Source organism: Argopecten irradians, chromosome 9 (assembly GCF_041381155.1).
Source record: "Argopecten irradians isolate NY chromosome 9, Ai_NY, whole genome shotgun sequence".
Classification (NCBI taxonomy): domain Eukaryota; kingdom Metazoa; phylum Mollusca; class Bivalvia; order Pectinida; family Pectinidae; genus Argopecten; species Argopecten irradians.
The window spans coordinates 14,603,332-14,620,400 of record NC_091142.1 but is presented as its reverse complement, the minus strand read 5'-3'; the positions used below and the strand labels follow the sequence as shown (position 1 = coordinate 14,620,400).

The 17,069-nt window shown below is 36.0% G+C and overlaps 2 protein-coding genes across 3 annotated transcripts; one reads left to right on the top strand and one right to left on the bottom strand.

Annotated features, from left to right (window-relative positions):
* The first annotated feature begins 38 nt into the window (after positions 1-38).
* Positions 39-7,162, top strand: LOC138331578 (SKA complex subunit 2-like). Of its 2 annotated transcripts, none has more exons than XM_069279279.1 (9): positions 39-120; positions 942-1,013; positions 1,458-1,553; positions 1,951-2,031; positions 2,462-2,636; positions 3,268-3,398; positions 3,551-3,594; positions 4,390-4,465; positions 5,036-7,162. In XM_069279279.1, the coding sequence occupies exons 1-9, from the start codon at positions 88-90 to the stop codon at positions 5,093-5,095; spliced, it is 768 nt and encodes a 255-aa protein (XP_069135380.1). In that variant the 5' UTR covers positions 39-87; the 3' UTR covers positions 5,096-7,162. The 2 variants fall into 2 exon arrangements, with proteins under 2 accessions (XP_069135380.1, XP_069135379.1); XM_069279278.1 differs by lacking the exon at positions 39-120 and adding an exon at positions 609-754.
* Positions 7,163-11,202: 4,040 nt separating this feature from the next.
* Positions 11,203-16,599, bottom strand: LOC138330840 (F-box only protein 39-like). The gene is made up of 3 exons (XM_069278345.1): positions 15,528-16,599; positions 14,865-15,026; positions 11,203-11,580 (listed from the first exon to the last, which is right to left on the bottom strand). Exons 1-3 carry the CDS (start codon positions 16,558-16,560, stop codon positions 11,432-11,434), a joined length of 1,344 nt encoding a protein of 447 aa, XP_069134446.1. The 5' UTR covers positions 16,561-16,599; the 3' UTR covers positions 11,203-11,431.
* Positions 16,600-17,069: the final 470 nt, after the last annotated feature.

Below are 17,069 nucleotides of genomic sequence, written 5' to 3'. Positions count from 1 at the left end.
ATGCTGTCGAATCAAAACATTCGTAACAAAATATAACAGCCAATCAAAATCGTTGTAAGTGAAAGCGGAAGTCGGGGTAAATTCAAGATGGAGCAAACAGTGAACTCGTTGGAGTCGATGGTAGTGATAACTTACTTTTTTCATGAGCCAGTCGAAAGTTTTTGGGTTTAACTTACATTTTTATGATAAATACGTGTTCTCAAATTTAGCTGACCATACTAATGTCTGCATATGCTATTTAACCAGTTAAATTACACGTGTGTAAACACAAATTGTACTTTCGATTTCATCAAAACAAAAACAAAAGTTCTTTTCTGTACTGTACAAGTCTGAACGGAAGCAAGCATCTGATATATAACTTTAAAAAAATCTAGTCTAATCCATCGTTTGTATGTTTGTTTGATGAACCCTAATTATGTAAGTCATAATGAATTATACTACGTGTAATTATAATGACACAAAAGTCACAATGACACATTTGTCATCATCACATGACACCACAGGAGCTTGGCGTTCTGTCAATAATATACAGTGTGAATTTAAAAATACCTCTATATAATATATGTATTATATAAGGATATTTTATTCATTTATACTACATATTATTGACAGAACGCCAAGCTCCTGTGATGACACGCAAATTCATGAAGCGTTCCATATTTTGGGGGGCCAAGGCGGCGGAGTGGCTAACATGTCCCGACATATTAATGCAAACCCTACACCTCTGGGTCGTGAGTTCGGATCCTATTGCCAGGTACTGATTGCTGGTCAGGGGTTTTTCTCTGGGTACTCCGGCTTCCCTCCACCAAAAAACCTGACACATCTTTAAATGACCCTGACTGTTAATAGGACATTAATTAATTAATAATTAGTAATCAATTAAAAAAAAAACCCAAATCATCAGATATTCATTTATTTATTTACTTATTTTACTTTTGTAGTTCCAGAAAGCAGAGTCGGATTTGAACTACCTATCACGGAAGATAGACTTTGAATTAGGCCAGAAAAACAAGGTATAAACTAATTATACTAGATGTTTAAACCTACCAAATTATAATATAATATAAAGTTTTGCCAATTCAAGTCTAATTATCATTGAGAGTACATACATGTACAATTTAACAACTCCCTATTTAACAGGTACTGCATGAACCTATATTTGTATAGCTAGTACATGTACTGTGCATTATATATAGCTACAAATATTCAGATCATGAAATATATACTTTAATAATTTGTATTATTGATTTTGATTTTTTTTAATACATGGCATGTCTGACTTATTCAACAGCTTTCAAATTCCCTACAAAAATAATTATTAATTTAAAAGGTAACATTGAACATTTTTTCATTGTAAAATTTGTAATGCAATTTTGTTTTCAAAATATAAGCAGTATCAAAAGTAATCTTTTATTTCTCAAATGTTACATATTCAAATGTTATTAATTTTGTTTCAGGCAAATCCAGCACAGTTGATTGAAAAAATCTCAGAAATCAAGAAAGAATATGGTGATTTGGTAAAGGAGGCAACATCCATACAGGAAGCACAAAAAGTATGACATGCCTCCATGTTTACGGTTTTAATTAAACAAAAATACTTTGCCCAGTTAAATTAATGCAAAATCCTGTATTTTCCAGAAAATACCTGTTTGGATCCAAATAGTGTATACGTATGATATGTTCATTTCATTAAACTGTTTCCAGTTATATTTTGTCTGTATTATATGATTGGCAATAAAATATTAATAATTATTCAGTATTAATGGTATGTTTAGCAATCAATATAAATCTATGATGTTTGAAATTAATTATTTAGAAGTACATTAACGTTTGTTTACATTTTAAACATATAGAAATAATCAAATCAAATGTTATTTTAAAAAATACAATGCTTTTTTTAGCACAAAAAGATGTATGATCAACATTGATATCCCCTTTTTGTCTTTCCAGGAAGCTGTGGAGTATTTTAAAACACAGTTAATGGCTGCTTGTCAGTTACTTCAAACACTACAAACACAGACAGGGAAACAGGTAAAATATAACAAATTGTCTTTGTTATCAACATGGTCGTAAAAGTAACAAACTTTGGTACATGCTGTGGCCTTTCTGTAACAAGCTTTTATTAAAACCCGTATTGTTTAAAGATAGAATAGACCAACTTTAAAGTCATACTGCGTACTGTTATTGGATTCTTTTGATGTACTTAGAAGGATCAAATTAAAGTACCTGTCTCATCCATTGTTGCCAACAGAGCCTGCAGTTTTGCTATGACATAGTTCAGGGATGGACATGAAGACAGTGATAGTAACCCCTCAATTATCAAGGACATTATGATTATATTGACAATGTCTATAACCCTAGAGTATCGAGGATGAGGTGGAGATATTGACAGTAATAGGAAATTATTCCCTGGAATATTGATGATAGAATTTATCATTTACTATCACTGATGTTGCATTAGGATGGTGAGAGGCCGGAGGAGCTTGACAGATTAGAAGCCATTCTAGGTATCAAGTTACCTAGTAGTCAGCCAGTTGAAGGGGGAGACACAGCGGAGGAGGGATCAAGTCACACATCGGCCGAATCACCAGACGAACAAACGCAACCAACTCTCTCCCCAGAACCGCAAATCCCTGGTGAGCAACGCTAGGTTCTCAGTGATTTTGAAATGTTTTTGTTATTTTCTTTTTTTGTTGCCTGTAAAAAGGAGGCAAGGGCTATATAGCTATAACTCAATGGAATATCTGTGATGATATTTCGAATCGTGGACAAGAATTGAATTATGATGTTGTGTTACCATCTTTTTATACCGTTATAGACAGATACTGTAAACATGGATATAGTTGTGAGTGCTTAATTTCATGATTTGAATACATAAAACATTCACAATGTTAATTTTAAGATAGATACACTTTTAACAACAAAGTTCATGCATGTACAAAATATTATGTGCAGCAGAAATTTTCGCTATCAAACGACCTTGGTGTCTGGGGTGTTTAGCGTAAATTAACCTCTTGTGTAAATTTACAGTAGCTCATTCACTCCTAAAAGTTCAAAATAAACTGTTCTTGTCCTAGAATCAAAAGTGTTCAAACGTGTCCACAGGGGTGAGCCAGTTCAAAGACGACTCAGAGTCATGCTCTTACCATTGTATAACTTTAATGCTGGAATTGGCCTCTGCGCATGCCAATCCTAAATGTACCTTTTAATAGAGTCCATATTTAGTGGTTTGCTTATTCATCATGTTCTGTATTCTCTAAATTTTAGTCCCTGCAGCTCAGTTGTCCCCTGCGTCACGGCGGGCTGACTGCCCTGAGTGTCTAGACATCACACAAGAGGAGTTTGAATCGGTGTCAGAACTTATAAGGGGTCGGTGTAAGCTGGCTGATGTCAATACAGTAAGTATATGCAGATATCTTGCCACATTAATACATTGTTTTCTTTAAACATTGTAAAAGTTAACTTGTTTCACTTTTGAAAATTCTAAAAATTCTTCTTGAATCTGATTTTAAGTATTCTCTTTTATATAATTTTGTATGCTTATTCTCAGGTGTATAGAGTTCTCTGGAGACATTTCAAAGAAGAAAGCAACAGGTAAGCTTTGTTTTTTGTTTTTTTTTTTTTTTTTTTTTTTTGGGGGGGGGGGAGGGGTCTTTCATTGTACCTAGATGTTATCTTTAAGTACTTAGTATTTATTGTTGTGAGAGTTACCAACTCTACTGTAAAAGCAGTTGACTTGAATATGTTCTATGTCTACATTGTTGTGAATGGGCTTTAGACTATACATGGCAAGGAAAGTAAAATGCATATCACATCTGGGTTTATAAGTTGTTTTGATACTATAGAATCCAGACTGGTACCATAGGATCACTACATTCAGAAAAATGCAATTTGATCTCTCAAGAGTTACTTCCATTTGTTTCACTCCACCAATGTTATTTTCGTTTATGTGGTTTTACCGTAAATTATTTCAAGTATAAATCGTAATGGACCTGCGGAATTTGAAATGGACCTATGAGGAATTATGAAGGCTCAGACAAAGACAATATAAAATCACCAGGTCTGTCATTAATTCAAAAACAAACAACTAGGTCCAAGAAGTCAAACTATATTTATAACGAAATCAGCCCATTACTAACAGAGTTCAACAAAGGGAAGTAACTCTTATAGATCGGATAGAAAGATAACAGAAGTACTTTGCGTGGAAACATGTTTCAAGTTTCATAATTTTCTATGTATATTTTTTTCATTTGGGATACAAAGCTATTGATCTATTGATTATGACTGTACCCATGGAAACCTTCAATTGAAAGTCGTTAATGACAGATAGATAGAAAATCTGTATCTAAATTTTACAATAACTAATTAAACTCTGTTTTAAATTGCCAGCAAACCACTCAATCCAGGAGAGATGTTTAAAATGGGTTTGAAGGTCTCAGGTACAACAGGAGAGGCCAAGCTAAAGGTACGCCTACGCCCACTTCCAAACCACTATCCAAACACAATGTTTTATTACACTGCATCCTAGAATTTTCTCAAATTACCATGCTGAGAGGTCATAAAATTCACTGGGCAGTTCAAACACTGTAAAGCTGTTTAATTTCGCAGAGAGAAATTTCATGATTTCCTCTTTATACGTACTTTTCATGGAGAAAACAGTGTTTGCAATTTTTTCAATTTCTTTTATCAAAAGCTATATATAATAAAAAGCTTAATCTGAGTTCAGGGAAATGAACTTTACCATGAATATAGAGAAAATAATACCCAGCAAACAAAAACAACTATATTGTTCATTTTCTCTACAACCAATCTAGTCAATGTTGCTCTCTGTAAACTTTCCAGTTTTCACCCATTTATTGGGAGCAACATAGATCTTATTTTTATTAGATTGACCCAGCCCTCACCATTTTGATAATAAAGTTCCCGCCTTGATGTTTGATGCATACTATATGATATAACCATGATAAAAAACAAGCAAATGTTGGATGGCAAAATAATATTCATTTAATTGTTATTATTATTTTCCCCTCAACAGATTCTACGAGCATTGAAACTGTGTACCATATCAGCAAAGAAAGAAGTGAAACTGACATGAGCAATTACAGATACTTAGATTGTGAACAATTTTATAGTCAGCATAAAACAAACTGGATTCTAGATGTGAAAATGTTGTGCCCTTTGTGGATTGTGAAATTAGCTGTGGGGTGCGAGAAAGATAAACTCATTTTGATCAGATCAGAGCACTCCCAATATTGCAATAGGGTAAGAAAGCAGGAAGTGTTTTCTGGTATCATAAATGATGATTTAAATTTGAAATCGTGCTATTATTCATATAGGGTACATTGTATAGACAGATGTGTATCCTTTCATTATTTGAAGGAATTGTCAGATTTTATGACTCTGATAGTGTTGCAGACTAGTGCAATTTGTTTCTCTCATTATTGCAACAGAGAAATACTGGAAAATGGTTTTAGCAACAAGCTGTAATGCTATGTGAGAATTATATACTGCAGTTAGCTATCTTCACAAAAATTCTTTTAATGTATGCCATATGTTAAAATATGAGCATGTCTCTCTTATAAAGAGGTGCTTATTAGTGCAATTAAATGCTAATTATTAATGCGATTAGAATGCTGGGTGCTTTTATCCTTAATTTGTTGGGCTGCAGTGATTAAGATGCCCCGACATATTACAACAACCCTTTCACCTCTTGGTGGTGAATTTGAATCCCACGTGGGGCAGTTGTAAGGTACTGACCACTGGTGGAATGTTTTTATCTGGGTACTCCAAATTTCCTTCAGCTCCTAAACTTAGCACATCCTTAAATGACGGTGATTGTTAAGACAACGGCAAACCAATTAAACCAGATTTCTTGAATTCAGAGAATAAAAAACAAACAAAAAACTCAGAATACCCTTTAGTCTTATAGGGACACTTCAGTCTAAGAGAACATGAAAACTTGTACATATATCGGGAAAAAACCCAGTTCTAATGGAAATTAGATCAGTCGGTTGTACTGTGATATGCCTGAAAAGCCCATGGTGGTGTCATGCGTGTGAAATGTTCAAACTCGCTCGCTTCCGCCATTACAAACTGTGGTCGAACTTCTTGTATGCCGAACCTTGCGTGACTTTAGCTCGGGTATGAGTACAGCGTCCATATTGTACCTGCTTGATCGTATTGATCAACGATTTGATATTTCAACGATATTAATTAAAATTCTTAACAATGTTGTGGAATTTGTCAATGTTATACGTTATATGTTTCATAAGATATTTAGAACAATACATCTACGCTATATTTTGCTACTTGGCTATGTAAAAGAATCACCCTGAGTGAATTGTCTCTTTAAGGTGTAAATTATTTCAGAAGCCTTCTTGGATTTGGACATCTGACCTTCAAAGTCTTCATTTTTTGAAGATTTGACTTGTGAAGCGTTTTGGAGATTACTTTATATTGTTAAGTACTTTTGATTTGTTGTTAAGATTGGTAGCTAGGGTCTGTATTCATAGTACATATGCATGTGTATTATGGTAAAAAAATACATATATATTAAATGATTCAATGTCAGAAATGTAAAAGTTACAATTACATTTCTCTGCTGAAAAAAAAATCAAAATAGATCATGATGTGAGCATACAAGATATATAGCTGTGCAAGACAAATTAAAGTTTGTAATTACATGTACATGTATCAAGAAAAAATTCACATAATTTTTCTACATATTGATGTTATAAATAGCTGACTTTGTTTTATTTTTGCATTATTTAAAACTTTGTGGATTGTATATTACCACATGTTGTTTTGCAAGTTACTGATTTGTACATAGCATCTAATGAGTATTTTTCTAGGTATTTTGAATATTATCCCTGAAGATACATTTAGGCTCTTCTAAATCAAAGACTAGACCAGTCCATTTTGAAATTTCAGGGGTGAATGAAATAACAGACTTGTTATTATGTAATTCCTCGCAAAAGTGGTGTGTTTTTTACGATATCATAAGACACGAGTGTTAAACATACAGGTCAAACTTTAATTTCCGGAATTATGCAGCCAGAAGAAATTGTACAAATGAATGCCCAAATTGATGCTTCATATATACATATACCAAAAATAAAAATTAAGTCGCCACTGAAAATAAGTTGGTTAACAGATTTCATATTTCATATAAATAAGATTATCTGATACAGATATTATATGTGATTTGTGTTCAAACAAAGTCAGTAGCGTGGTATGGAACATCGTCAGCGTAGGGAATACCAGTCCAGAGTAATCAACTCTCATTCAACTGTTTGTGGGTCTCTGAGGATGGGTGTGGAATAGTTTAGTATTATAATTATGCATGAGTGAGAAGACAAGTTCTGATTGATATTTGTACAAATTGTACATGTTGTAAAAAAAGTATTATACATTGTATAAAGTAGTCATACATTTCAAGTCTAAAAAGAAATAAAAAAAGTTACAGAAACATGTGTGTTTATGAATTGTGTATAAGCCAGAAAAAATGATTGCTACTATGGTCCAATGATTGCTACTATGGTCCATGTTTCCTAGATAGGCATGGAGAACTATTCTAACATATCAGATGGATAACAGTTAACCAACGTGGAAATCATAACATTTAGAGAATTTCAAGAAGTTCAAAAGGCAATTGCATGCTTTAAGATTTTAAGCTTTTGTATGAACATGATAATTTTGAAGACGTGGCTACATATATATGTAATTATACCAAAATAATTTTATTTGGGAGTTTCAGAACATGTTACCGAAAACTCCGGAACAGACCATGGGGATTTGGAAAGATTCCGTCATAACGTTTTCATCATTATTGTATCAAGCTTCAGGTGGCAAAATTAAAGTTAGCTGGTTGTCTTTTATTATGCAAAAAATGGAATTGTCATTGAAAATCTTATAATAGAGACTTTGCAAGAGATCGTATATATTTTTCCTGTCGAGGCTATGTGTGAGGCTCAATTTTAAATTTTGTTCCTGTGAAAGCACGAGAGCTACAGTGTTTAAGTTCATTAGCCCAAGTCAAATTATAATATGCCGCCTGTCATCCATATATACATTGCGTTAGACAAAACGTAAACATTTTGTATAATAGAAAATTAACCTTTCAAAAAGGAAAATTGAATTGCCTCCCTTATCCTATATATATTATTGATATATGCTGTACATGTGTTGGTTTAGCGGACTATATATGAATGATATCGTTTGATCATGCTAATAATATTTAAGCATTAATGGCATCTAAGGTCTATATGGATGTCAGAGCTTTGCAGACAATCTTCATAATGCGCGCCAACGCATTAATTTATGAGATGATTGTTTGCGAAGCTCTGGCATTTATATAGATCATTTAATATTTACATTATTGACTCATTTTGAATTCTTTGCATTACCATTGTTAGACCAGGGAAACTGTTTATCAACGACGATTTAATCCGTAAGATTGAACAGCTATTTTGACGTTGATCAGTTGACGTAACCATGTCAACATCATTGACGTCATAATAGTCTTGAGTGTCAGTGTGGTAAGTTTATATAGTAGAAGTTGCAAGTGAATGTAAATATAAGGATATACATCTCTGAGAAGTAAAATTTTCTGTTTTAAACTTTTTTTCTCACAAAAATGTTTGTTTTCTTAAAACAGAAGAAAAAAATGTGGGCTTATTTTTTAGCTGTTGCTACTCAAAGATATCTGTTTGACAAAACATTGGATTTGTTGGGAATTTTGCCGTTTCGACCCCATACACCATATCTTCACAATTGGTTGATTGATATGTATGAATGTTTGTATAATTTATTGCACAACTAGATGTCTTCTTACGAAATTAACAGTTACTTTTTATGTTTAATGAGACTCTTTTAAAATTATTTCTCCTCGATATGGCAACATATTCTTCTAAGAAACCATATTTAGCCGTTTTCTCTTGATCGAACCCTTTGTAGAAAAAAAAAATCTGATATTATACTTTTGGAAACAGTTTTCCTATCAATAGGGAAAAGCTTATATAAAAACGATGGCTGGAAAAGGACTTTAAAAATAATTTAAAAAAAAAAACATTAATGCGTTTGCACCCAAAAACAAACGCAAAAGTATTGCGTTCACACGCACAAACTTTTTATTTTCCATGTACTTTCCTTGCCAACTCTAGGGGCCGCGGTGGCCGAGTGGTTAAGATGTCCCGACATATTACCACAAGCCCTCCACCTCTGGGATGCGGGTTCGAATCCCATGTGGGGCAGTTGCCAGGTACTGACCGCTGGCCGGTGGTTTTTCTCCGGGTACTCCTGCTTTCCTCCACCAACAAACCTGGCACGTCCTTACATGACCCTGGCTGTTAATAGGACGTAAAACTAAACAAACCAAACCTTGCCAACGTGTTTAAAATTAGGAAGAAAATGAGAAAGCCGGGCTTAGTGCTTACATTTTCGCCCTATTTAAATAATTGTTATTCACATTAAATGTTGTCACAGTGATAGTAAAAAAAACCAAATGGATGATTTCTTAGAATATCAGAATAAAATATCTACAACTTTACTTCTTTTTTTTACATAAATGGCAACTTGATACAGATCATCAAGGTTGAAACGAGACTGCAACGAGACTGAAACCTCAGAGGTGTGCATCCTTAATGCCAAATGCGGCATAACTCCTTTAGCTCCCGATTGATATCGTAACTGGGATGATTTGCCAAAAGAACACGATAACTTTGAGAATCCATCAAGGGTTGTAATGCAGGGGCGTAGGAAGCGGGGGGGGGGGGGGGGGGGGGGGCAGGGGGGGCAACTGCCCCCCCCCCCCCCCCGTTCCCCAGGACGGGGGGGGGGCAAACATGTCTTTTTGCCCCCCCTTCCCCCCATTTTCGGCGACTGAAATTTTCTAAAAATGCTTATTTGAAAGAAAATAGGGTCCTCCTGCATATTTTTCGTACTTCATTCTAGAAAATTTTCCGCTGCGTGGCGCATTTCCTAAAACGTTCAAGCACATAATGTCAAACCTTAAATAGTAAAAATTCAATACACACAAACTAGACTAAAAATGTCCATCAAGGGTTTGTTTGTTTGTTTGTTTGTTTGTTTGATTTATTAACGTCCTATTAACAGCCAGGGTCATGTAAGGACGGCCTCCCATGTATGCTGTGTGTTGCGTGTATGTTGTGTGAGGTGCGTGTTTTGGGAGACTGCGGTATATTCATGTAGTGTCTTCTTGTATAGTGGAACTTTTGCCCTTTTTATAGTGCTATATCACTGAAGCATGCCGCCGTGGACACCAATCAACACACCCCACCCGGTCACATTATACTGACAACGGGCTTCTATGTACTATTTAAAAAAAATGTCTCTTAAAAGATCAATTTGTTTATATGTTTTAGCGAGACAATTAATTCATTTTTTTATGTTACACAACAATGTGCCGATGGTGTGAAGCCGGTATATTCAGATCGAGTAGGGTTGCATAATGTTATGACGACACAATTATCATTTCTAAATGCAGGCAGCTTTAAATCGAAAAATTACCATGTTAAGAACGCTTTATAATCATTAAAATTTATCGTAAAACTCATCTCAGCCATTCTAAATCGTAATTTTTTTCCCAGGGGAGACCCCCGGACCCCCCTAACACCAAATTCTCGCGCCTTTGGGCGCTCGCAAATTCATCAAAATGCATCGTAAAACTCATCTAAGCCATTCTAAATCGTAATTTTTTCCCAGGGGAGACCCCCGGACCCCCCAAACACCAAAATCTCGCGCTTTCGGGCGATCGCAAAATTATCAAAATACATAAAACTCATCCCGGGGGTCACCCTCAGACCCCTAATAAAACACCAAAATCTCGCACCTTCGACGCTCACACGCTAATTTGGCCAATTTGCGTATTCGTTAATTTCCTTTTAGCGACTCCATTGTCTATAAATGTGTACAAGGATTAAATTTAGTGATATATGAAAAATGTATATAAAGCATACATGGTTGGGAATTGAATTAATCTCCTCCTGTAGGTGCGGCGGGGGGGGGGGGGGGGGTTACAAAATATTGAGGATCTTTGCCCCCCCCCCATGACGTTTCATCTTTCTACGCCACTGTAATGGATTAATGAACTGTTTAGTCGCTGTTAAACGAATCAAATACAAAAATGAAACAAAGAAGATATCGCCAAATACAACAAACCTCAAAAAAAGATAACTTTTGTGCAATATTTTTATTTTGAAGGACGTATCTATTGCAATGATATTGCTTGTTTTCAAATTTCATATTGATTAAATATTTCAGAAATGTGAAAAAAAATATGATACATACATATCACTGTGTGACTATGCATTCTGTGAAAAAAATATGATACATACATATGCATTCTGAATTATCTTCTCTTGTACAACATTCAGGGTATATCATGCCTTTTTGGTTGCATAATAGCATGACGTCAGAAGGGGTCTAACACGAGATCCGTGGTGATATTTAGATCTATGTTCCGAGTGGTTGCCATTTCAGAAAATCTTTCCTTGATGGTTCCTAGTTCTGCCCACTCCATCTCACTCAAACCGCACGCCGTAATGTGTAGCGAGCGTAGACCTACGGATATAAAACTGTATGCTAGATATATTTGTATATATTATATATGCAAAGGTCCTCAATATTTCGTAACACCGGTAATAATTGATACAAATTAGATATGCTCTGGTTTTCCTATATTTACACTGGGAAATAAATTGTCACATAGAGTTCAATATAAAGCATATGGACTCCGTGTTTCCATATATAGAAACACCGAGTAAATGGAAACGCCGAGTTAATTCCTTCGTGAGCTTCATTTCATAAACGTTGAGTTCTTCAGGGTGGCGTATTATGGCCAACGCTTTTCTTATAGTTAACTAGCATATTAAATAATGTTTTTGACATTTGCATAAGAAACTATATATCAAAAATAAAACTTTAGTGCCTTTGTTTCGGTACACATGGTATATTATATTACCACGGAAAAAATTGAAATACAGGATACAGGCAACTATTTTTGCAACAATTGATATAGAAACTTTCGAAAATCTTTGATTTTTATCACGTTGATACATCTTTAAGCCTTATATATGATAACCGTGGTACACGTATCTAGAATATAAAGATGTAAATATTTTTCCCACTCGAAAGATCCTAACTTTATACAAATTACATTTTCAATACAAAAGGGTTCGGCAGAGAATAAGATTTGAATCCACATTGCTGCAAATCTGGCTACACACCATCCTTGATATTCCAGGGGTTCCTATCACTTACGATCTCTGTAGAGATTGTGTGCGATTGGAACACTTGTAATATCAAGAATGGCAATACCAATGTGAAAAACAAATAAAATTTCAGAAAGACAATTGTTTTAACAATGGTTTAGAAATGACTACACTCTTTTGTATTTTCGTAACAGGAGGAAGGATTTAAACTGTATCTTTAAAGCACGTCGAGTACCATCCTCGATACTCCAGGGGTTTTGATCACTTACAATCTCTACACCCCTGGACTATCTCATAGTAAAACTGGAGGCAACAGAACAGGTAATTTGGTCCTTTGATGTACATCAAATGACTGTGTGGCTTTGAAATTTGGCGTCGCTCTCTCTGTAGTCATCAAAGGAAATCTATGAAGGCCTGTGATTGGTTCAGATATTTCCCCCTGAGCTACCTTCACTTTTACTATGAACAGGGGTGTATATATCGTAAGTGATCGGAACCCCTGGGGTATCGAGAATGGTCGCGTACATTTACCTGTATAATTGTTATACTGCTTTAATTACTTGAGTATATATCTATACGTTTGAAAGCAGATGTTGTATTAGATTTTCACCTGTTCACGTTCGCGTCTATTTTCATGATTTTTTTCTTGAAAAATTAATTTCATGTAATTTTCACACTAACAAACTGTTTTAAAACATATATGTGTAAATATGGATATATAATGCTTCAGAACAATAAAAGTACCAATAAATCATTCAGATATCGGAAACCCGAGTTGCATCACGTGACCGACATCGGAACGTGTACCGCCGAGCACAGGACGACCTGGCACAAATTTCTAACCAACAGTACTTTTATACATAGTACCATTTCATATATCTATATTGTTGGTAAAGAAATTCGTGCCAGGTTCCTGTTGTGCTTCTAAGCTACTTTAAACGTGTGCACGACAAAAATATAAAATTTACAATTTAACTTAGAGAGGCGGAGAATAATACGTATAATACATTAAATGATTTTTTTTTTGTATAAAACTATTTTGATTTTGATTGCGCGATCCTACACTTCTTCGTCGAAAGCCTCTGCTCTGAATGCGATATGTAGCGTATATCTTTTTGTACTTACAGTCAATCCGGCAAGGAAATTACGTCAAAAGCATCTATCATGGCTCGTACGAATGTGTTCCCATAAGGGACAACCAATTGGATGATTTACTACACGCGCATTTGTTACTTGATGACAATAATATGTTTGTCTGTTTGCTTTATTGTATTACGGCATATTCTCAACCTGAGTCTTATAGGAATCGAACAACAGAGATGATATAGTGTTTTATTCTTGAAAACCTACGTGTTTGTTCATGCCTCCAGCTGCGCATGACAGCAATATTGATCACAAGACAGTTTAGTTCGTTTAGTTATATTTGGGCCTATCCTATCCTCCTCTATGCTCCAGGTGTTACTATCGCTGTCGTTATATCCTAGTCCGCTACACCTGCCTATATCTTTAGGCATTTAAAAACAAAATGCCTAATATATATTTGGCAAAAAAAAAAACAACTAATAATATAGGCAGGTTTAGCGGACTAGTTATATCCACTTCCGAACTATATGGTAGAACTGAAGACTCTGTGCGCGACAACAGATGAGTCAGTCAATATAGGCAGGTTTAGTGGACTAGTTATATCCACTTCCGAACCATATAGTAGAACTGAAGACTCTGTGCGCAACAACAGATGAGTCAGTCAATATAGGCAGGTTTAGCGGACTAGTTATATCCACTTCCGAATTATATAGTAGAACCGAAGACTCTGTGCGCAACAACAGATGAGCCAGTCAATATACAATGTAGGCAGGTTTAGCGGACTAGTTATATCCACTTCCGGACTATATGGTAGAACTGAAGACTCTGTGCGCGACAACAGATGAGTCAGTCAATATAGGCAGGTTTAGCGGACTAGTTATATCCACTTCCGAACTATATGGTAGAACTGAAGACTCTGTGCGCGAAAACAGATGAGTCAGTCAATAATATAGGCAGTTTTAGCGGACTAGTTACATCTACTTCCGAACTATATGGTAGAACTGAAGACTCTGTGCGCGACAACAGATGAGTCAGTCAATATAGGCAGGTTTAGCGGACTAGTTATATCCACTTCCGAACCATATAGTAGAACTGAAGACTCTGTGCGCAACAACAGATGAGTCAGTCAATATAGGCAGGTTTAGCGGACTAGTTATATCCACTTCCGAATTATATAGTAGAACCGAAGACTCTGTGTGCAACAACAGATGAGTCAGTCAATATAGGTAGGTTTAGCGGACTAGTTATATCCACTTACGAACTTTATGGTAGAACTGAAGACTCTGTGCGCGACAACAGATGAGTCAGTCAATATAGGCAGGTTTAGCGAACTAGTTATATCCACTTCCGAACTATATGGTAGAACTGAAGACTCTGTGCGCGACAACAGATGAGTCAGTCAATAATATAGGCAGTTTTAGCGGACTAGTTATATCTTCTTCCGAACTATATGGTAGAACTGAAGACTCTGTGCACGACAACAGATGAGTCAGGTGGATAGGCTCCCGATTGGTTGTATACATTTATTGTTGTTTACCAATTAATACTTACTAGTCTTGCCTTCATCAACTAGCTCCAGGACTGTCTCAATAGTACTTAGTAGTACCGAGGCGTTGATACTGAGGTCGAATAACTTCTTACATTTATTCACAAAATACAAAACGGCTTCATCAACAAACTCCTGGTTATTGTCTAGCTCAAACGACGCCGCCTCTGCAAAGACAATTGAGTAGATAAAATAGAGATTAAAGAAACATATCTTAACTTATAACTTACCGAAATCTGCATAAACTGTTCATGGATCAACTCCAGTGCTTGTTGGTGTAACATCTTTTAAGTCAAGTATTCGAGATTTCATGTCTAGCGCTCCAGATACTAAGTCAACGCTCGAATGTTACATGTATGTAGCACGCTTGAGATAATGATAAGTCGATTGTTCGGGATGATAAGTCGAGCGCTCGAAGTTGAATGCAGAATGCTCGAAATGATCTGCCGAGCGCCCAATCTATATATCTCAAATCAAGGATTTATAAGTGAGTGTACGTCCTTGCTCAAATATAAAATAATATCACTATAAAATGGCGTATATTCGAGTTGTTTAACGTAAATATTATCAAAGGTCGTGGAAATTAATAACAATACACCCCACCCACCCACCACACCCCCCGCACACACCCCTAGAAAAAAAATACAAATACTTGTTTATATCAATACCTAATGTTGAAGTGAAACTATCGGCGAGATGAACAATAGTGTCGCTGAGGTTCCACTCAACGTCATCTTCATATCCGGTCCAGATATGTACATCCTGCACGGGGATTTCTGGTGCCAAGATCGGGATAATTTCTTCGGATTTGGCAACGCCATCGAACCAAAACATGACCTGTAATTTTGGGCAAACGGATGCTAACTGTCGCCAAGCGAATGACGATATTCTATGCGAGTGGGGGTTGGTCCTATACACCTTAATGTTGAAAAACTTCAATTTTCCCGCCAACGTCTTCGTAAATATTTCAATTATATCTTCAGAAATGCAGTTGTAATTCAGTGCTATGTAGTTGAGATTGGTAAATGACGACATGCTTGTTTTGAACCTTTCAATACTGTATATTGTATACCGCGGCGGGAAAAAGTCCTCGATGTAAATTTCTTCCATAGTTTTACCCGACTTTTGACCCACCGCATCCATAATCTTCAGTCCACCATTTAGCGGGCATTGCGCCGCGGTCATATCAAAAACCTTCAAACGTTTTTGCGTTTTAAAAAATCGGACAAAATTGTTTGTGAATCTATCACGTGCTGAATCGTGTTTCCAAAACCTATCTAGTTCTAAACGCTCCATCTCGAACTCCTTTAGCTGACTTGACCTGAATTTGACTAGCAGATCTTCCATGCTCTTCTGAAAAACCTTGGTAATATGATAAGAAGGATGGCTGCACGTTATTGAAAGATTTTCAACGTATGGGGCGAGTTGTTCCGCGAACATGTTCGCGCGCATTCCGTTTGTGTGGCACTTGTAACCTCCCATATCAAAATGTCTGATTCGCCATAGGCTTGGCGTGTGGAAGAGACGCGCCCATGTCGTGCACGTGAGCGCGAGGTTAGCCTTGTCCGGATCTCTCAGAAGTTTGAATATTTCGATCATCACAACATCTGGCAATGTTTCCCACATTGAATTTTCCATTTTCCTGCCAAAAAAGCGATTCCAAAGTTCTTCCGCTTTATGTAACACCCAGCCGACATCCATACAACTCCCGTTTCCAAGGAATAGTCGTTTATGACGTCATATTAGTATTCTAATGACAACGCCAAAACAATTGTATACAGTGACGTCACAGTTAGAGAGTACATATGTCATTTGTACGGCTAATTACCTCGTGTGATTTCGAATACACGGCGGGTCGCTCATCATTCTTTTTTTCTCGACTTCAGCATTCAAATTGAAAGTAAATAACAGTGTCAAACCTAACCGATTAAGTAGAAATAATTGATGGATGGGTGTAATATGGCTTTTAATTCTATTTCTTAGAATCATTTATGAGATCGTCTAACCAAGTTGCAAAGAAAAATATAAATTCGGTTTTTCCACAAACTATGGTTAATATAAACGCAATGTTGAAACAGAAAACAGGCTTCGAACAGAAACCAAGGAACTATCTAAAGTCAGTCTCACTTGGAGTGGTATCGGAACCAAATGTAACAGGACGAAAGTAGTGCGCCAGGCAGGCTCGAACTTGTAACCCCGTAACTGCCGCC

Bases quoted from the DNA above. Each gene is read 5' to 3' on its own strand.
- LOC138331578 (XM_069279278.1), top strand. From the start codon at position 692: ATGTCCCGACATATTAATGCAAACCCTACACCTCTGGGTCGTGAGTTC. The intron at 1,014-1,457 runs GTATAAACTAAT...ATTTTGTTTCAG, and splicing joins AATTAGGCCAGAAAAACAAG to GCAAATCCAGCACAGTTGAT. The intron at 3,595-4,389 runs GTAAGCTTTGTT...TTAAATTGCCAG, and splicing joins TTCAAAGAAGAAAGCAACAG to CAAACCACTCAATCCAGGAG.
- LOC138330840 (XM_069278345.1), bottom strand. From the start codon at position 16,560: ATGGATGTCGGCTGGGTGTTACATAAAGCGGAAGAACTTTGGAATCGC. The intron at 15,027-15,527 runs GTATTGATATAA...TTGTCTTTGCAG, and splicing joins TAGTTTCACTTCAACATTAG to AGGCGGCGTCGTTTGAGCTA. The intron at 11,581-14,864 runs GTAAGTATTAAT...TTATATCCGTAG, and splicing joins AGTTGATGAAGGCAAGACTA to GTCTACGCTCGCTACACATT.